The sequence below is a fragment of the Ananas comosus genome, linkage group 4 (assembly GCF_001540865.1).
Source record: "Ananas comosus cultivar F153 linkage group 4, ASM154086v1, whole genome shotgun sequence".
Classification (NCBI taxonomy): domain Eukaryota; kingdom Viridiplantae; phylum Streptophyta; class Magnoliopsida; order Poales; family Bromeliaceae; genus Ananas; species Ananas comosus.
The window spans coordinates 7,846,005-7,865,120 of NC_033624.1; the positions used below are offsets into that span (position 1 = coordinate 7,846,005).

Consider the following 19,116-nt stretch of genomic DNA (forward strand, 5'->3'; position numbering starts at 1 on the left):
GGGAAAGGCTCATTCCTAAGAGTAGGGATGTTGACAACCATGGGGCCATTAGGCACGGCACCGGCCAGACAGCCTACGGGTGGGTCTTACAGGCCAGACAGCCTTCGGGTGGGTCTTCATGCCAGACAGCCTTTGGGTGGGTCTTATAAGATTAAACTTTTAACAGTTAAGTGACAAGTAGACATTGACTAGAATAGTAAATAATGACATCTTTACTATTTGCATCGACGACATCGTGTTGGTTGCATACTCATGCTTATACAGGTTAATTACATTCATGAACATACTTGTTGTAGTTGCTTTATTACTTATGCAGTTCATGCTAAGTAGAGATATCATGGTAGAATAGTACTCATGGTTCCATACCTGTTCATTATTTCGCTTTCGTTATACTTGTACTGACCCTCTTTTGTAGCTCTTGGGCCTAGTGGCACATTTCACTGAAGTCAGTAATTGCCCACTGGGAACTATTATTTAATAGTTCTCACGCCCTCTGTTTTATGATTTTATTTCAGAGCCTTCGGCACTGGCGGAGGCACGGCATCGCGGCAAGGGACTCGCGTAGCTAGTTAACGGGGAGCTACTTTTGAGATTAATGGTTTACTCTTTCTTTTATTATATTAGAGAGAGAGAGAGATTTTGTGTACCATGTATAGGGACTACCTGTGTGTTTGTTTAGCTTTTGTTTTGGGATTCTTATTGTATTACTTTATGTTTCTTCTAGTGGATTTTTGGTATATGGTTCGTTTCCTCTTTTGTAGCAACTAGATCTACTTGCTCTGATACTCCTAGTTGTTCTCTCTTTACTGCTTCATTTATCGTTTTGTCTTAGACGCCTTATATGTTCTAGACATATGGCGGGTCTGGGCACGCGCCGGGCGGGCTTCCGCTGGGTCTCGGGGCGTGACAAGCAAATTGCAAGATTCTAGTATTAGATGAGCAACTGGAGTTACTTTGGATGTTTTGTGAGCTTATCAGCATTTAACTTAAAGGTTTTAAGTGTTAGGATACGCTATTAACACTAAAACCTGAAAATTTTCAGGTTTGATTGCTGAGTACTGGTACTGCATCGTACCCTATATAAAAACCCAGTTGCGCAGAGTTCTCGGGTTTTAGCTATTTTGAGGCCGAGTACCGGTACCCCAACCCTTGTACCGGTACCCAGTGCGGCAGATTGAGTTAGTAAGGGGGTTTTTGATAATTTCACAGTGATAGTTATCCATTTAAACCCCAGCTCGACCTCAGCTGGTTTCCCCTGTGCTAGAGCTTGCAGGGAAACAAGGTAAGTCCCTCTCTTTCTCTCTCTAAGATTTCTTCCACTTGTTGAGAAGATTTTGATGGAATTAATTTTCTTTTTTTCTCCTTTTTATGTTGGCTGGTCTTTTGGACTTTGGAGGAGCTGTAGAAGTAGAGGAAGCAATGTTCTGGAGTGGTGACCTTCGATCTTAGCTCGAGAGAGAGCTCGGCTTGGAGTTAAGAAAGGTTAGCTTCTTAATAGCTCCTTTATTTGGTTTTTGGTTGATGGCTAGATAACGTATGTTAGCTCACAGCTGAGCTATATAGAACTGATTTAGTGATGTTAAACCCTCTTTTAGGATGGTTTTAAGGTGCCCAACCTGAGGAGGAGAGTGTGGAGTACAAACTTGCTCTATCTATGTAAGGTATATTTCTACCTATGTGTTATGATTTCATGAAGTCTTCATAGAAGGCTTAGTAAAATCTTCTAATTGATTTAGAACTGTTGTTAGGGTGTTTGGAGGCTTGAGAGCTCCTTGTTTAAGCTGTCGGAAGGAGTCGTCGATTCCTCGGTGGGTTTGACCTTACCGAAATGGGTGAATTTCTCCTATGTCTTCTTTGATATTATTAAGTTGAAATTCTTGCATATTCATGTGAATATATGTTTGATTGGGTGTGTGCATGCATAAAACATGCTTATCATATATGATAAAGTGGAACCTCTAAGTAGTAGAGAAAAGGGGCTACGATAATTTCTTAATTAGCATGCATTACATGAGTTTAGTAAAACTTGTGTAGACAAGTTACATATTGCATCATTTCATAGGAAATTGATGTAGAGCTACGAATGTGATACTTAGTGTAGACTAACAACTAAGTGGAGAATGATTATGACACTTAATCTTGAGTTAAATTATGTAATTCCATGTTGTAGACATGACGATAGGACTTCTGTGCATATCGCATATAACAAGTTATATCTTTATATTGTGGAATGAATTGTTTAGAGATCATGTGTAGAATACCTTACCTGAGGTTTTGTATACTTGTGTTGTAATATACCGAAAATTCGAAAAATAAAAAATGTCGAACTTTAGTCAAATTGACCAAAGTGCGAGGATGGTACACTTCGGAAAGTCCGAAGGTGTTAAAATGATCAAAAGTGAGTTACGGAAGGTTTTCGAGAGCTAGAGAATCAAAATCTGCATTCTGCAGTTTTGAGCTCTCGGGGACCGGTCCCTGGTGGGAGAGACCAGTCCCCGAACGCGTATGAAATGAGCCAGCCGAAAAATCGGCTAAGTCCTGAGAAATCAGCTCTCGGGAACCGGTCCCTGCCTGAGAGACCGGTCCCCGAGAGACCGGTCTCCCAAAGAGAGACCGGATGCATCGCGCGCAGCAGCTCTGGCTGCGCGGGGAGAGCCTTCGGGAACCAGTCCCTGAGGGAGAGACCGATCCCTGCCTGCGCGATCAGCCCAGTTCGGGCAGTGTATATAAGTGAAAGTTGAGGGGTTTATTAGTATGTTTGCAGCCCAATGGTTATGTATGAGGGACATGAGGGCTTTTCTCTCATTCCACTCCCTCTCACACTCCCTCCTCTCTTTCTCTCTCTAGAAGACAAAGAAGGAGAAGAAGAAGACAAAGGAAAAGAAGGAAAAGAAGGTAGAGGAGAAGCCATTGGAGTGAAGCCACTCCATCTTCTTCCTCTCTAGTGCAAGTTAGGGAAAGCTTTGAGGTAAGCTTCAACCCTAATCATGCAAAAACCTTAAAATGGGGGCTATGTGACCTAGAAATGATTTTTATAGAGCATTTTGAGTTTTTGAAGCTTTTCTTTTGCTTCATTTGAGATCAAGACCATGGGTTTAGTGTTGGAGGTGAAGCTTGAAGGAGAGCTTCATCCCCTCTCATGGTGGAATCCAAACTAGGATTTGGAATGAGCTAGGAATGGTTCTAATGGACTCTTTACAGTATAATGAAGCTACTTTTGCTTCTCTTTGAGATAAAACCCTAGGTTTGATGATGCTATGGAGCTAGGGCACCCAAATTGGGGCTTTTACTCATAGGGGTTTCTAAGTGCAATTGACCCTCTAAAAACCTAATTGGGGGTATTTCCGATGCGTTGGTGCGCTCGGAATAGCATTACGAAAAGTGCGTGTAAAGTTATGAGCAAAATGGCCTAATAGGGCTTCGTTTTGCCGCAGGTGAGAAACGAAAGATTTAAAAATCCCAAAAAAATCATCGGAGCACCTTTGAAAGCCTACGAGGTGGGTGGTGCTTCTCAAACTCATTGAACTTCTCTCTATGCCTAATGTGTCATTCATTTGAGCATGTATATATATCTTGTTGCATGCATTTTAGGGTAAAGTAATGATGGAAATGTAATGATGCATGATTGTGAGTACAACTTGCATAATATGATGAATGAGAACTATGTAAACGTCGAAAACCCTATGTGTATGCATGAGAGAAAAGTGAGCACCCAAAGTGAGCAAAAGAACAGAGTGACACAATGACATAGATCGAGTGGCATTTGAAAACGTAAAGTAAAGTCACACTAGAGTTAGTGTGAGCCAAAGAACCAAAGTGATGTAAAGAATGATGAAAATGACAATGTGTAAAGTTAAAATAAAGTGGGGCAATAAGAATAAAGAATGTAAAGAACAAGAATGCTAAAGTTAGCAAAAGTAAGGAAATGTAAAGAGCAATGATTGCTAGAGTTAGCAACATAAAGTGATGTAATGAACACTAGAGTTAGTGTAAAGTCAGGATTGAACTTATAAATCCTTTGAGTTAAGGATATGAGCATACTTGCTATGAGTTCCGTGCTCGAGGGCGGTCGCTCCCTCTCGGGCGATGCGCTCCGGAGTTATGCATCACGGGTTGGAGTAAACCCGAAGGACGGTCCTAGCGGGTGAGTTCCTGCGATGATGGACTTAATGTGAAGCAAGTTAATGTGGCGAAACCCCCGGGTTAGCCTTGAGATTAAAGAATAAAGAATAAAGAACAAAGAGCAAAGCACAAAGAACAAAGTGTAAAGATAAAGAACAAAGAATTTGCATAATCTGTATTTATTTAATGTTGAGCATATTTCTGCTTATTGTTCAGGCATATTAGCATTATGTATAGTTTGGTTACTATTTACAGCCTATTCCTTTCTATTATGCCTGAGTTAGTCCTAGTGGGAAAGTCGGTGACATTGAGGCCGAACCCACTGGGAACTTTGTTGTAGTTCTCACCCTACTATTTCCACAGAGCCGGGACCGAGCGAGCCGGCGAACAACCGAGGTAAAGGTATCGCGCCTTAGACAGAGGCCACCAGAGTTGAGTTGGGTTTACATTTTGTTAGTAGAGTGCCCTATGTTCATCTTTTGTATTTGATGACTAGTGATGTTGAGAAAAGAATGTAATGTGTATTTTGAGGTAAATGTGATGTAAGAAAGAAATGATGAAACGAAATGTAAGGAATTCGAAAAATTACAGGTTGGATGTAATGTACATGATCTAAACTGAATCATAGTACTTGTGAATGTTTAGTTTCCTTTTTCTTTCACTAATGGCTATTGCTTACCCTCGTGTAAGCCGTTTGTGTATGTTTCCGCTAGTGCATTTCTTGTTTGAATTTGTACATGTGATGAGCCTTGGACGGATAGGGGAAACTCTGTCCGTTCTGCGTCTGTTTGACGTGCTCGGGCCGGCCCAAATTGGTATCGGTCCCGGGGCGTGACATGTGTAGACAAGTTGTTCATGGCATTCACATGATTGAGTTGGCATGAACTTCATGTTATTGCATATGGCCTAGTTAAATAACTAGAATTTGACATTATAATTTAGACTCCGACCTAGGGGTCGTGAGATGACATACTTGTATAGTCAGATAGAAGTAATTGCACATCAATTGTATACTCCATGTAGTGGAGGTTTATGTAGAAATATATTACATATGCCACAAGTTTGTATGAACACCATAGTGAATCATTGACTATGAATGTAGTAAACCACATTCCTTATGTTATAGGGAGTAGTGAATGGACTATATATGAGTTTGCGGGTGTAGCCCGTTAGAATCATCAATATGATACAACCATGTACTTGTTTAAGTCATACTATCTATTGGTAGAAATATGTCACCAAGTAGTTGATAGTAGAACATGACTTTATTGTTAATTGCCGACCTTGTGTCGAAATTGAAATTCCATGTTAGAGATATGATGAACTTATGAACGCTATGCTGTGGATTACGCTTGCTTGCCAATGTGCTCATTCGCACATGCTTGTGAGGGTCGCTCCCCACAAGCCGGCACTCCGGAGTTGGCCTTGCGACATCAGATCGCCCGTGCGGGACTGGGCGCCAAAGTGGATTGCCGTGGGTAGTGTTGACTTCCACGGGGCCATTAGGCACGGTACAAGCTGGGACTTTACTACGTGTAAGTCTTTTGTTAATTGGGTTAATGTAATTAAATGTAACCTTAGGGGACATAGTAGTAAAAATACTTTATGTTATTAGTTAAGATATACCTAGTAGTGAACATACTAGAAGGTTGACATTTCTATTAGTCATTAGTTGTGATGACAGTATTTGTATGTTTACAATCCTGTTAGTATAGGAAACAACTATGCGATATCATCAGCTAGTTAAACTAGAATGATGACATGCTGCATGAATCATGACATGTAGGTTAATGATGGACGATTTGTAACTAGCATAATATATCAATTTGTATATGTAATGAGTAGTATATAAGACATGTTAGAAAATATATCTTGTTGAGACATGTACATAGTTGGTTCATTGCATCTATCTGTTACAATTACTTGTTGTACTTACTGTAGTTTACTCATTCCTCAGTTGACCTAGTGGTGTACTTCGCCACTCTCGGCAGCTTATCCACTGGGAACTATTATTTAATGGATCTCACTCTCATTTGTTGGTTGCTTTTGTGCAGAGCCTTCCACAGCGGAAAAGGTTAGGGTTCATGGCAAGGGGTCAGTGACTAGTTAGAGCCTCCGCGATGTCTGGATAGATGAACCATACAAGCTTACTTTAGTTTAGTTTCAAGTTGTATTCTGGAACCATTTAGAATGTACTTTGTACTTTATGTTCTAAACTTTAGTTTGGAATTGTTTATAGTGTAAGCTTATGTACTTACGTACTTGCTCTTATTACCTGGTTAGGGAGTTATGCTTTTCGCTATGACGGTTGTAGACGCCTGGTGTACACTAGAGGTGTTAGTATACACGGCAGGTCTGTGCACGTGGCTAGTGAGCTTCCACTGAAGTTCAGGGCGTGACATCAGCCCTAGCCCATGTTTTTTTTTTAAAATTTTGATTTCTTTCTCTCTCCATCTATTACATATTGTGAATCTTGTTTTATCTACAGGTGGCATGACTTTAGGTGGGATGGGCCCCACCTTATTTTTTTGGTTGGGCATGGGTTCGGCCCTATGACGCATTAAACCTTTGCAAATTGTAAGGTTCGAGTGTTTATTTGTGTTCTGAACTTTTCCACACTTCGTAGAGGGTCGTTGACTGTGTTCCGACCCATGGTTCGAGCCTCGAGATTGGAGGTTTAAAATCTAACACCAAAGTCCGAAAAGTCGGATTTTTGGTCAGCTCTCGGGTAGCCTCAGCAGGGCTGTGTACCGGTACAGGGTTGATGGCTGTACCGGTACACGCTGATGGCTGTACCGGTACGTGGTTTGAGTACCAGTACGCAGGCAGATCTCGTGCCAACCCGAGGCTCGGGTTGGACTGGTGCATGGCATGTGTACCGGTACACAAACCCGTGTACCGGTACGCAGTGCAGAATGGGCTGTTTCGTGGAGTGGTGTTTTTGCAATTGTTGCAAACCCTTTATAACACCACCCAGCCCCCTCTAGGGCTCCTTTGAGCCCAGAGCTGAGGAGAAAAAGGTGAGAGCTCCCTCCCCTTGGTTTTCTTCCATTTTTGATGGATTCTTCTTGGTTTTGATCTCCCTCTTTGTGCTCTTTTGCCTCTTTGGTGCGTTTTCTCCATGGTTGAAGTTTGAAGCCTTGGTTGGAGCACTTGTGGTGGAGGATCACTGATTTTGGTGAACTTGAGTCTTGTTTGGGAGCTTCTAGGAGGTAAGCAACTTACTCTTTCCTCTAGATTTAGCTTTTGTTGGTTCTTTTGAGATTAAACCCTAGATTTTGGATTTTAGGGTTTTATTTGGGGGTTTTGGATTTAAACCTTTATGAACCTAATTGATTGGATTAGAACTTTTGATTAGGTTGCTTTGGAAGGGTTTTTGCTCTCTTTAGAAGATCGAGAGAGGATTTCACCATATAAGTGAGTTTTTCCCCTTTTGTATGATGATGTTAATGTTTGATCTAAGGGATAGATCGTTTAGTGGTTTGACTCTTCTTTTACCACCTTAGGGTGCTAGGAGACTTGTGGGCAACTTCGTTCGGCAAAACGAAGGTTTGCGGTTTGATTGGTGGGTTTGACTTCATGAAAACGGGGCGAAATGGCCCATATGCTTTCTAAACGCTTCGTAAAGTCTTTTTAAGAGCACATCCATGTTAAACATGATTTATATGAATTTTAGAATACTTAATATGCATGCCTTATGTATCATGGAATTTACACTCTATATAGTAGAGCTATATATGTAGACTGCATGCATTGTGGAAAGTGGTTGGCTTTGCAAGTTGAAAACATGTCTTCCATGTTTAAAATGAGTAGAATTATGTATTCATAAACATAAATATCATGCTTGAACTTATTGAACAAAGGTGTCATAAAGGGGCAGCTATGAAATTGCAACATAGAGACATAGCGATAGGCCGTTGGACATCGACTATATTTTAAAGACATGACGACATAGTGGTGGGCCTTAGTAACATCCGGTATATTCCATGTATTTAGACATGAGGACTTGAGACTTGAGACAGACTGATACGCATGCTTGCCATTGTGCTCATTCGCACATGCTTGTGAGGGTCGCTCCCTACAAGCCGGCACTCCGGAGTTGGCCATCGCGATACGTTCGCCGTGCGGGATTGGGCGCCGAAGTGGATTGCCGTGGGCCAGGCTCATTCCTAGGGTGGGGATGATGACTACCACGGGGCCATTAGGCTCGGCATCGGCCAGACAGCTTACGGGTAGGTCTCAGGGCCATAGACAGCCTTCGGGTGGGTCTCTCCAGAATTGACTTTGAGTATTCACTACGACATGTGGACAGATGCTGACTTAGTACATTGTCTAGAATAGTAAACAATGACATCTTTACTATTTGCTTGAGGACATCGTATCGGTTGCATACTTATGCTTATTCATGTCATACACATCCATGTACATTCATGTTATAGTTGCTTTAGTGATTATGCAAATCATGCTAAGTAGAGACATCATGCTATAGTGAGTTACATTGTTACTTACCTTTTTCTTTACCACATTTTTATCACTGACCTCCTCTTTGTAGCTTTTGGGCCTTGTGGCGCAGTTCACTGAAGTCAGTAATTGCCCACTGGGAACTATTTTTAATAGTTCTCATGCCCTCCTTTTCGTGGTTTCTTTCAGAGCCTTCGGCACCGGCGGAGGCGCGGGATCGAGGCAAGGGGATAGCATAGCTAGCTAACGAGGAGCGGTTCTTTGCCTAGATGGATTACTCTTTCTTTTTGTAGTTGAGAGAGTGAGGGATTTTGTATCCATGTATAGAGACCACCTATGTATTCACTTTCAGCACTTGTTTTGGGGATTCCTTTGTACTACTTTATATTTTTATTAGTCTACTTTATATTTTTATTAGTGGACTTCAGCTTTATGTTCCTTTCTCTATTGTAGGACTTAGTCCTATAGCATGCTCTGATACTCCTAGATGCTTTCTTTTATCGTCTCATTTTCACCGTAGTTTTAGACGCATTATATGTTTTAGACATATGGCGGGTCTGGACACGCGCCGGGCGGGCTTCCGCTGTGTCCCGGGGCGTGACAGGCCCTAACAACTTTTTTTTAATCTTGATTTCTCTCTCTCTGCATACGACCGGCCCTGGCCCAATTTTTTTTAATTTTGATTTCTTTCTCTCTCCATTGATTTGAACACGAGGGATTGAAATTTTTTTAATTCAATTTAATTCCCTTATCTCTCATTATAAAATTTTAAAATATATAATTTTTTATATATAACTTTTAAATAATTTAGTTGCATGTATTACATATAAATTTTTATAATATTGATCACTTAGTATTGATTATACAATAAAAAATAGAAGACAGATTGATGGATTAATTACTTATTTTAATAAATTTAGATGTAAAAGTTTTATAAATATACTAATTAAATTTATAAAGCTATACAACGTATTCCAATTTTGAAGTCAAAGTATCATTGATTAACCCAAATCTAACATATTGAAAGGTTGGATAGTAAAAAAATAAAATTTTGAAATATTGGATAGCTTATTCAAAATGGTTCATAATTAGTGCACGTTTTTATTTTGATTTTAATATCAAACTTTAATGGCATATTTTTAATCTGATAAATGATTAATTTCCCATATAAAATCTTCTAAAATATCTAAAATCACTTTTAATTTTAAGAAGTAGGCAAATAGTTTTTTTCCCTTAAATTAAATTAATAATTGAACAAACCAATCGATGCCCAATTCTGTCTTCGGAATAAAAATAAAACATAAAAATGGTGAATTACGGATTTGGTCCTCAAACTATATGATGCGTGGTATTTTAGTTCTTGAACTTTAATGCTTTATAATTTCTGTCTCCAACTATGAGGCACACGACACTTTAATTCTATAACTTTCTATAACTTTAATTAGTTATAATTTCTATCTCGAGCTATGAGGCATATGATATTTTAATTCTTAATTTTTACTAATGTTATAAATATAATTTATCATTCTTATAATTTTATCTTTATTCTTTTCTTGCCCTTCTTGTACTTTTACTGCTACCGCTTCAGTTTCTTTTTTCTTTTCTTTTTTTTATTCTTTTTTACTCTTTAACTCTTCTTTTATTACTTTTTTGCTATTTTTTTCTTTAACTTCATTTATTTATTTATTTCTGCAAAAGAAATCTGCCACAACGCACGGGTGTGTTCACTAATCAGTGTCTTCACTAATCAACAATTAATCGCTGAAACAAGCATAAAATTAATTCACTCTTAGCATTAGAAGGCACTCAATAACACTAGCACTAGGGATATTTCGAAAGCATTGGACATGAAAATATATTACACAGTAGCCCGAGAGGGATGGATACAGAAAGGAACAACTAGCCCAATCTGTTCAAAGACATCCCAAGATACAACTGCAATTCCTAATCAGAAAAAATAAAACATGGACGTCGAACTGAGATTTGAAAGCCACCACTTTCCTGCCACAAATGTAACAGTGGGCAGCATAATTGGAAATGTCAAGAGACAACTGTACAAATTATCCGGAGAAAGTCATCTTCATGTTCAAACTGCCGCTTGCAAATTGAATAGAAGGTGGGAACCAAACTGAACTGCCTTGATGAACCGAAGAAGAGGAGAGTACCTGACTGCAAAGAACATCATTCAAGGAATAGTGTCAATTTCTTTCGTAACCCTTTCTTTCGATTGGGCACAATTTTGAAGCGGGGAGTCACCTTTTGATTTTGATGCTAGAGTGGATCAGATGTGGTGAAAGGGTTGTGCTGATGGGAAGGCCACCTTATCCTCTCCGGTGAGCAAGGGTCCGGGGCTGGGGGCGGGGTAGGATGCGCAATAAAGGTGGGTATATTGTGCCCAGGCATAAGCACTGACACCCCTTTCGAGTATACAGACATCTGCCAAACAACAAAACAAAACTTCTTTTTGGTTAACCACCTCTAAGCTTTATCAGCAAACTGATAATAATGACATATATGCTACCATAGTTTGCCTAAGAAACAAATGATGACCGCAATGATAGTACATAACACTGAACTCTTGTGATATATATGCTGGTAAATATCCTAGTTTGACGAGTTAACTTAGTATGTAGCCTTCAAATTTGGATTATGTATTCTGCCGTTGGCAACCTTGCAATTCGAACTGTAACCACTGATTTCCTGCTCCAAATTTGATCTAATACAGACAAAACTAGACAACCGCTATAAATCTATAACTGCTTGAAGGAGAATGAAAAGCCAACACAATGAAATTATGAAACAGTAGTTCAGTTTATAGTAAAGGAAAATTCATTATTCCTTCTAAACCAATTCTCAACGCAAATGACTGTTCGACAGGCCAAAGCTTCTGCAGAAGTAGTGCTGTTCAACCAGAGATCTATAGTCAAACAAGGAGCTCAAGATCCTCCAGGTGCCATGTGATCTTTTCAGACCGAAACCCATTTGTGCTGGAACTAAACTTTCTAGCAACCCATCTGGTTTGTCAAAAACCATTAACTAAACCATTAGGTGCTCTGCCTACATACCCAGACTGCATAAGCATTAACTGCTTAGGCAATAGTGGGGCAACTTGGTACCTAGAACATTAGATAATTGCCTAGGATTATATCGTAAAATCAAATACATATATTTAGGTAACTTCACTAGTTGTTAATCTTGAGAAAAATAATTGTCCCTAGTGAGGATAAATGTAGTTTATTCCATAAAAAGTAAACGAACCAAGATGAGACATTTGCTGGAATTTCACTCAATGAAACATGAGAATACACCATTTATTGCACATCACGTTCTGTTCTCACAATTTTCTCTCTTTAAAATGGTTTTATAAATTAGCGGCAACGTAACAATGATTAAATTCTGATAATTTCTTATGAATTTGGCAAGTGAGACAACATTGTTTAGTTTTAAAAACTTTTTCTAATAAAATGTTTAATTGACCACATATTAACTGGGCACTTCACCTAAATGCTTAGGTAACTAACAGGTTTCTTCACCTAGAGGCTAGGGTTTGCCTGGCCACCCTAACAACCTTGCAACCTACTTAAACACTTAACACTACTTACGTGATTAGGGAGTTATTCCACCTTGTCAAGAGATTGGCTCTCTCTGTCGACCTAAACAAAAAAATTTCCATTTTTTTACTATGAAATTATGCCTAATAAAGCTCGTATCATAGCATATTCTCCAATAATAGGACAACATGCAATAAATATTGCTTCTACCGACATCCTTTAATGAAGTCACTATTGTATCGCAATTTATGGTAATTTCCGATGTCTAAAGGAACAAACTTAAGAAAGTAGAATTATCAACTAAAAAGCAGTTGTAAAGGAAAGCTAATTGAAGTTGCACAGAAAACTGATTGGTGCGAACTGTATTTTATTTAAGTGATATGTGACAGAATTTTGAACTTTTGAGCATGGCTGCTAACCAACAAAAGGTTTGATCACAACTTTTTTGGCTTATTAAGCACATTACATGAGGTCCATTTTACACTTCTTGTTCATTTAAATAAAAAATGCTCTATAAACAAACAGCAACACTAAGAGAGTACCTTTTTTTATTAGCTTCCACTTCCCTGTAACTTCTCTCTAACTCGGGAGGAAGTCATCTTATGACGAATTAAGGGGATGGTGAATCTTAGTATTCACCATCTATCCTACTTTCACCAGAAACAGTGAAACTCAATTTCCCTCTCCTGAGTAATGCCCAGGCAAACTTGCCTGACGATGGCTAATTCCATGCAAATAGGACAAATTAAGATTCGTTAATGACGGACACGATCCAAATTTAGTTTTCTGACGAACCTTTGAGTCAGCTCAACTATCCTGCGAGGGGCCAATTTACGTGTAAGTTGAATAGGCCATCAACATGAGAATGATCCAACAGCACAGATGGACACCATGCAAGAGCAACATCCATCAAAATGATTGACCTGAGACCGCGACTCCACAACACCCAAATTTATGTCCTGTTAGCCTCTTTCCAAATTTCTTTTGCCCACTCTTCCTGTCCCAACACAGCAGATGCTTTCTCTCTTGTTACCTTCTTTCTTGTTACATGACAAATACCTCAATAGCTTATTATTCTCCATGGAGCAGTTAAAAAGCTATTAGATAGTACAGACTACATTCTACAGTAGAGTATAATAACTGGAATGAGACCCCACACAGTAGTAGTTTCATTCAACTGTCTCCCAAATCATAATAAATGAAATTTGACTCCAGGCTGCGACTGGTAGGAATCACAGGATTTTACAGAATCTGAGCGAAGGGTCCTTTCATTGGTGCTGAAGGCTGCCAATCGCTATGTAGCCGAAAGAAATTTGGAATAACTAGAGCGGAAACAAACAGTAAAAATATCTGTCTTCTTCCTTCTTCCGTAAAACTAGAGAAATTATGTATCTTAACACAATTACTGCCATTTGCGAGAAATGTTATCACTTGCAACAACAAATAGAATATGCATTGCTGTCGTACTCTCTCTCACTGCAGAGAGCAATTCGGCGGTCAAAAAACTAAAAGCAACAAAATAATGATAAGACAGTAATGCAGGGGCCAGAGAGTAATTAGGTCGAAAATAAGGGAGTAAAATTGAGGCTATGGGCATGCGTATACCTCAGGGGAGGGGCAATCGAGCTTGACGGCGAAGCTCCGGCGCTGCGCCTCGAGGTCCGGGGACGGGCGACGCCTCCGGCGGAAGGAGAGGAAGGAGAAGGAGAATGAGGAGGAGGAGGAGGAGGACGACGACGATGCGGCAGCAGCATTGGCGGCGGGTGGGCTGCGGAGGAGGAAGCGCTCGAAGATGGCCATGAGGAGGAACATGGAGATAAGGATGGCGGTGGCCACGAACCCTAACGACACCGCGTTCACGGAGCTGTCCAGCTGGCGCCACCGCTCCTCCCCCGCAGTGCTCCTCTCCGCCGCCGCCAGCGGGGCCATCGCCGGCCCCGTCTCCCCCATTCTCCCTCTCCGCAACCGCCTCGGATGACGCTAACACGGCGTCGCCCGTCGCAACGGCATCACCGCTCGACGCTCGCCGCTGATAATGACGGCCTCCGCCTCTACCTTTCCCTCCCTCTCTCTCTCTCTGAGCTACGGTGGCTTGAGAGATAGAAGACGTTCTTGCTGCTATGATTTCCCTATGGTCAGGGAGGGGGGAGAGAGAAAGACTCTCCTTTTGACCACATAAGAGAGAGAGAGAGAGAGAGAAAAAGAGAGAGAGAGAGAGAGAGAGAGGGAGGGAGAGAACGAGCGAGCATATCATGCTCCTTTTCTTTTGCTAACCGGATATTACAATTTGGTGGTATAAAACTTCACATATTTGATTACCTATGGTAACAAATTCTTTAGTTTAGCTTATTATTTTTATGGGATAATTGCCTATATACCACTCATGCGTCTGAAAATATCCGATCTATCCCTACTTTTTTTTTCTTTCTAAAATGCCCCTCATATGTTCCACCGTTATTGCAAAATACCCCGCAGTTATCTCCTGTTAAGTTAACCTGAGTTAAACGTAAGTTAAATATCTATCACAGTTAAAAAAAATTAAAATGCCAATTTTGCCCTTAACTTAAGGGCAAATAAGAAAGATTGGTTACGGTAGAGGGGTATATTGGAAAAGACAAAAAGGTAGAGGGGTATATTGGAAAAGACAAAAAGTTGAAATATTTTTTGTGCCCTTGACTTGGCAAATAAGAAAGATAATGATGGTGGAAGGGTATATTTGAAAAAGGCAAAAGAGTAATTTTACAGCGATAACAGTGTTACTTAACAGATTTTAACTCTAAGGGTATATTAGAAATAGGTTGGAACGTAGGAGGGGTATTTTCAATATTAGCCTTCTAAGAGGGGTAAATCGAAAAGTCGGAAACTTTTCAGGGGTATATAAGAAATTGCCCCTATTTTTATTTTGGGGCAATTGATTATATATTTATAAAAAGTTTTTTTAACTTTTTAATTTATCTCTCTTACAAAGTTAATATTAAAAATACTCTTTTAACGTTCCAAGTTATTTCAAATATATATGTAGAGTTAAATTTTATTAGTGAAGTATTGTCTTTTCAAATATAATCTTTACCATCACTAGCTTTTCTTATTTGTCCTTAAGTTAAGAGAAAAAGAGATATTGTAATTTTTTTAACTTGGGTAGAAATTTAACCTGGGTTTAACCTGAGATAACTTAAAGGATACTAACAGCAGAGATATTTTTAAATAACAGAGAACAATAGAATGGGTATATTTGAAATAGAAAAAGTAGGAGTAAATTAAATATTTTGAAAATTTTCTAACGCATATTAGATATTATCCTTTTTATATATTTGAAATAGGGTTCATAACATTCCGGACGCTACAAACAGAATAAAACGTCTAACCAACATGGCGGCAATCTAGTGGGTCGTCTGGACGGAACGTAACAATAGCGTCTTCAACGAATACCTTCCTAATGCTACCAGGGCTCTTTAGCACGTATCTAACTTGATGATTGCCTGGACTTCTTTAACTTAATGTCTCACTAGATTGACCTGTACCTTCGCCTTTTGTTCTTTCTTCTTTTTTTTTCCTTTCTCTTTCTTCTCCTTCTTTTCTGCTTTTTTAGGAGGCCTTAGCTGCTTCCATCATGTTAGCCTAGTTCATTTTGCTTAATGAATGAAGCGGGTAGCTTGCTACCTTTTTCTCAAAAAAGAAATAGGGTTCATAAAATTATTTTACAACAAAGTTTACAGATATTAGGAAGTTTTAACAAGTTGTTGGCGTTGGTGGTAGGCAGCTTGGTCGAAATGACGAACTGATGTGGGCAGATCGGAGGATAATATGCAGTACGCCGGGAGCCAAAAAGGAAATGCCAATATTAGTGAGGTTTGTGCCAGAACGATTGAGGATACGGAGAGGAGATGTCTTGGCCAACAAGCAACTTATCCCAGTGTATCCCTAAAAAATAAGGGACATTGCCAAATTATTATCTACGAAACCAAGTATCCAATAACCACATGTGGGAAGCACACTACTATAAATAGAAAAAATGTGCCTACAACAAAGGTCCTTCACACAAACAAAGGACCACATCATTTTTAATTTTCTTTAATTCCAACACTTACAAGTTTGTAGGAGTAGTCTACAACCTTTCTTTTACATTTATTCAAAAGAGCTTTTTATGAGTAGCCTTAGTACAGTACTGTAATTCTTGTAAGTACTTTTTGTCGAGTGAATATAATTAATTCGGCTCTTTTAGCCGAGTCTGCCTTTTCGGTTCATTTACGTGTTGAGAAAGAACCCGGTTGAGCGGATCCCCTGCTCAACCCAATCGCTTGATTTCAAGCTACACTTGAGGGTCAATCTGGGAGAACTAGCAGGCGTGTTCAACCTAGTTTTGACTCGGTCAACAATTCGAGATCCTGGTTCACCATGTCAACAAATTTTTCGCATGCTCGGTAGGACACTCAGGTAAAAATATTTAAATACCAATGGCTAACGATAACACCATGAACCTCCGAAATAGAGTCATTCCTAGGTCTCCAGGCAAAAACCAAGTGAGCAGTGCTGAAAATCTGAATGAACAACAATCGGCACCACCTTCAGGTGCAGAAGGTTGTCACGCCCTGGGACCGATCCCTTTGGCCGGTCTGGGCACGTCGAACAAACGCCGAATGGACAGCACCTCCCCTGTCCGCCCAAGACTCAACACATGTACAATTCAAGTAAAGAGAATGCACAAGCGGAAACATACATAATGGCTTACACGGGGGTAAGCAATAGCCAAAGTGAAAGAATTCTAAACTATGCAACATACAAGTAGAATGATTACTTTCAACCATTTACAAGCATACATCATTTATATTTACATTGCTTTTCATCATCTCCTTTCTTTACATCACAATGTCTTCTCAAAATGGAAGATAAACTTTCAATATTACAATTTCAACATTTTCACATCTATATCATCAAAATACAAAAGATGATGCAAAGGTATGCTACTAGTAAAATATGAAACCCGACTCGGGTGGTCACTGTCTACGACGCGATACCTTTACCGCGGTCGTCAGCCGGCTCACTCGGTCCCGGCTCTGTGGAAATAGTGGGGTGAGAACTACAACGAAGTTCCCAGTGGGTTCGGTCCCAATATCGCCGACTTTCCCACTAGGTCTAACTCAGGCATAATAGAAGAATTAAGCAGATAGATAGTAATCGAGCTATACACATGCAGCTAATATGCCTGAACAAATAATCAATGATTATGCTCAATTGAATTACTCATGATGAATGCAAGTTCTCAATCTCGAAACTCAATCTCATGGCTAACTCGTAGGCGTCGCCCTCAATAGACTCACCAACTCGTAATTCCAATTGTCGAGCGAGACTACTACAACCCTGTAACACGCTGGACCTTAGCAAATTGTGAGGTTCGAGTGATTGGATGTGTTTCGAGCTTTTCCACACTTGGTGGAGGGTCGTAGAATGTTTTTCGATCCAAAAAGTTCAAAAACTTGAATTCTGGACGAGTCCTGAGAGTTTTCACTCTCGGGGACCGGTCCGTGAAAGGAGAGACCGGTCCCCCAGTGAGCAGTGTTGTGGCAGCCCTGAGGCAACCGGTCCCTTGCGGGTGAGACCGGTCCCCGAGCGCGTCCTCGCAGTGAGAGACCGGTTCCCGAACGTTGGTTTTTCGGGTTCGCAGCGAGAGACCGGTCCCTGCTGGGGAGAGACCGGTCCCTCTGGGCGAAAATTGCCCAGACCGAGCTGATGCAATTTTGGATTTTTGAGAGACCTAGCTGGATTTTGTTGCAATAGATGGTCTATATGACCCATCCACTCTCTCTTCTCCTCATTTCTCTCCTCTCAACTCTCTCTACAGCCTTGATAGAGAAGGAGAAGAAGAAGGAGAAGGAGAAGAAGGAAGGAAGGAAGAAGAAGATTGAGCGCAACTAGTGGTCTTGGAGCATCTTCCTCACTGTGAGGAAGTGAATTCTCGAAACTCGAGGATTAGACTTCGATTAGAATCGACTAGTTGTCGAGCGTGTAAGCTTCGGAAAGTCCGAAGGTGATTTTAACGCATTAAGTGCATTAAGGAAGGGTCCGCGAGAGCACCAAGTGCAAAACTTGCACTGGAGCAGAAATGCTCTCGGGGACCGGTCCCTGGCAGGGAGGGACCGGTCCCATCAGGCTGGGTTGCTGAGGTCTCTGATGAGACCGGTCCCTGGCAGGCAGGGACCGGTTCTCGAACGTCAGCCCAGCGAGAATAGTCAAAATTTGGCTAAGTCCCGAGAATCCAACTTTCAGGAACCGGTCTCTCGGACAAGGACCGGTCTCCCTGGGACCGGTCTCTCAGGCAAGGACCGGTTCCCGAACGCGAAAACCCCTCTGCTCGAAATGGCAGCCTTCGGGGACCGGTCTCCCCGAGCTGGGACCGGTCCTTCACTGCGAAAATGCCCAAAGAGGGCTGGTTTGAAGGATGAAAAGTTGAGGGGGCTATCTGCAAAATGGCCTTTATTAGAGGTTGGGGGACCTCTCTCTCCCTCTCATTTGCTCTTTCTCCCTCCCATACTCTTTCCCTCTTTCTCTCTAGAAAGAAAAGAAAGAGAAGAAGGAGAAGAAGAAGAAGAAGGAAAAGAAGAGAAGGAGAAGATCAAGAAGAAAAAGAAGATTACCTTCTTCCCTCTCTCCTTCAAGCTAGAGCAAGCTTGGAGCCTTGGTTTGAAGGTAAGCTCTAGACCCTCTAATGGTATTTCTAGGGTTTTGGGTTTTTGTTGTTTAGAAATGGTTCGAATGGAACCTAGAGAAGATAAGTAGATGGTTCGAGCTCGAAATCGAAGCTCGCACCGCGGATTTCTCCTTTGTTGAGACCTAGGGCTCAGAATTGGGATTTTGGCAAATCTAGGGTCTTGATCTAATCTAATAGGTCGCAAACCTAATTGCTAGGTCCCAGAACGCGTCGGCGAAGACGGTTTGCCGATCCGACGAGCGAGTGCGGAGTTATCGCCGAATCGGGCACTTGAGG

General features: G+C 40.7%; 1 protein-coding gene across 2 annotated transcripts; it reads right to left on the reverse strand.

The window, feature by feature from the left end:
- LOC109708478 lies at positions 10,353-14,365 on the reverse strand. 2 transcript variants are annotated; one of them, XM_020230237.1, is made up of 3 exons: positions 13,740-14,358; positions 10,840-11,019; positions 10,353-10,752 (listed from the first exon to the last, which is right to left on the reverse strand). In XM_020230237.1, the coding sequence occupies exons 1-2, from the start codon at positions 14,082-14,084 to the stop codon at positions 10,855-10,857; spliced, it is 510 nt and encodes a 169-aa protein (XP_020085826.1). In that variant the 5' UTR covers positions 14,085-14,358; the 3' UTR covers positions 10,353-10,752; positions 10,840-10,854. The 2 variants fall into 2 exon arrangements, with proteins under 2 accessions (XP_020085826.1, XP_020085827.1); XM_020230238.1 differs by lacking the exons at positions 10,353-10,752; positions 10,840-11,019 and adding an exon at positions 12,679-13,610 and having other exon boundaries at positions 13,740-14,365.

What these genes read in the sequence shown, in the direction of transcription:
- LOC109708478 (XM_020230237.1), bottom strand. Translation starts at nt 14,084, where the DNA reads ATGGGGGAGACGGGGCCGGCGATGGCCCCGCTGGCGGCGGCGGAGAGG. An exon ending in TCGATTGCCCCTCCCCTGAG is followed by an intron (nt 11,020 to 13,739) that starts GTATACGCATGC and finishes GTTGTTTGGCAG; the next exon opens with ATGTCTGTATACTCGAAAGG.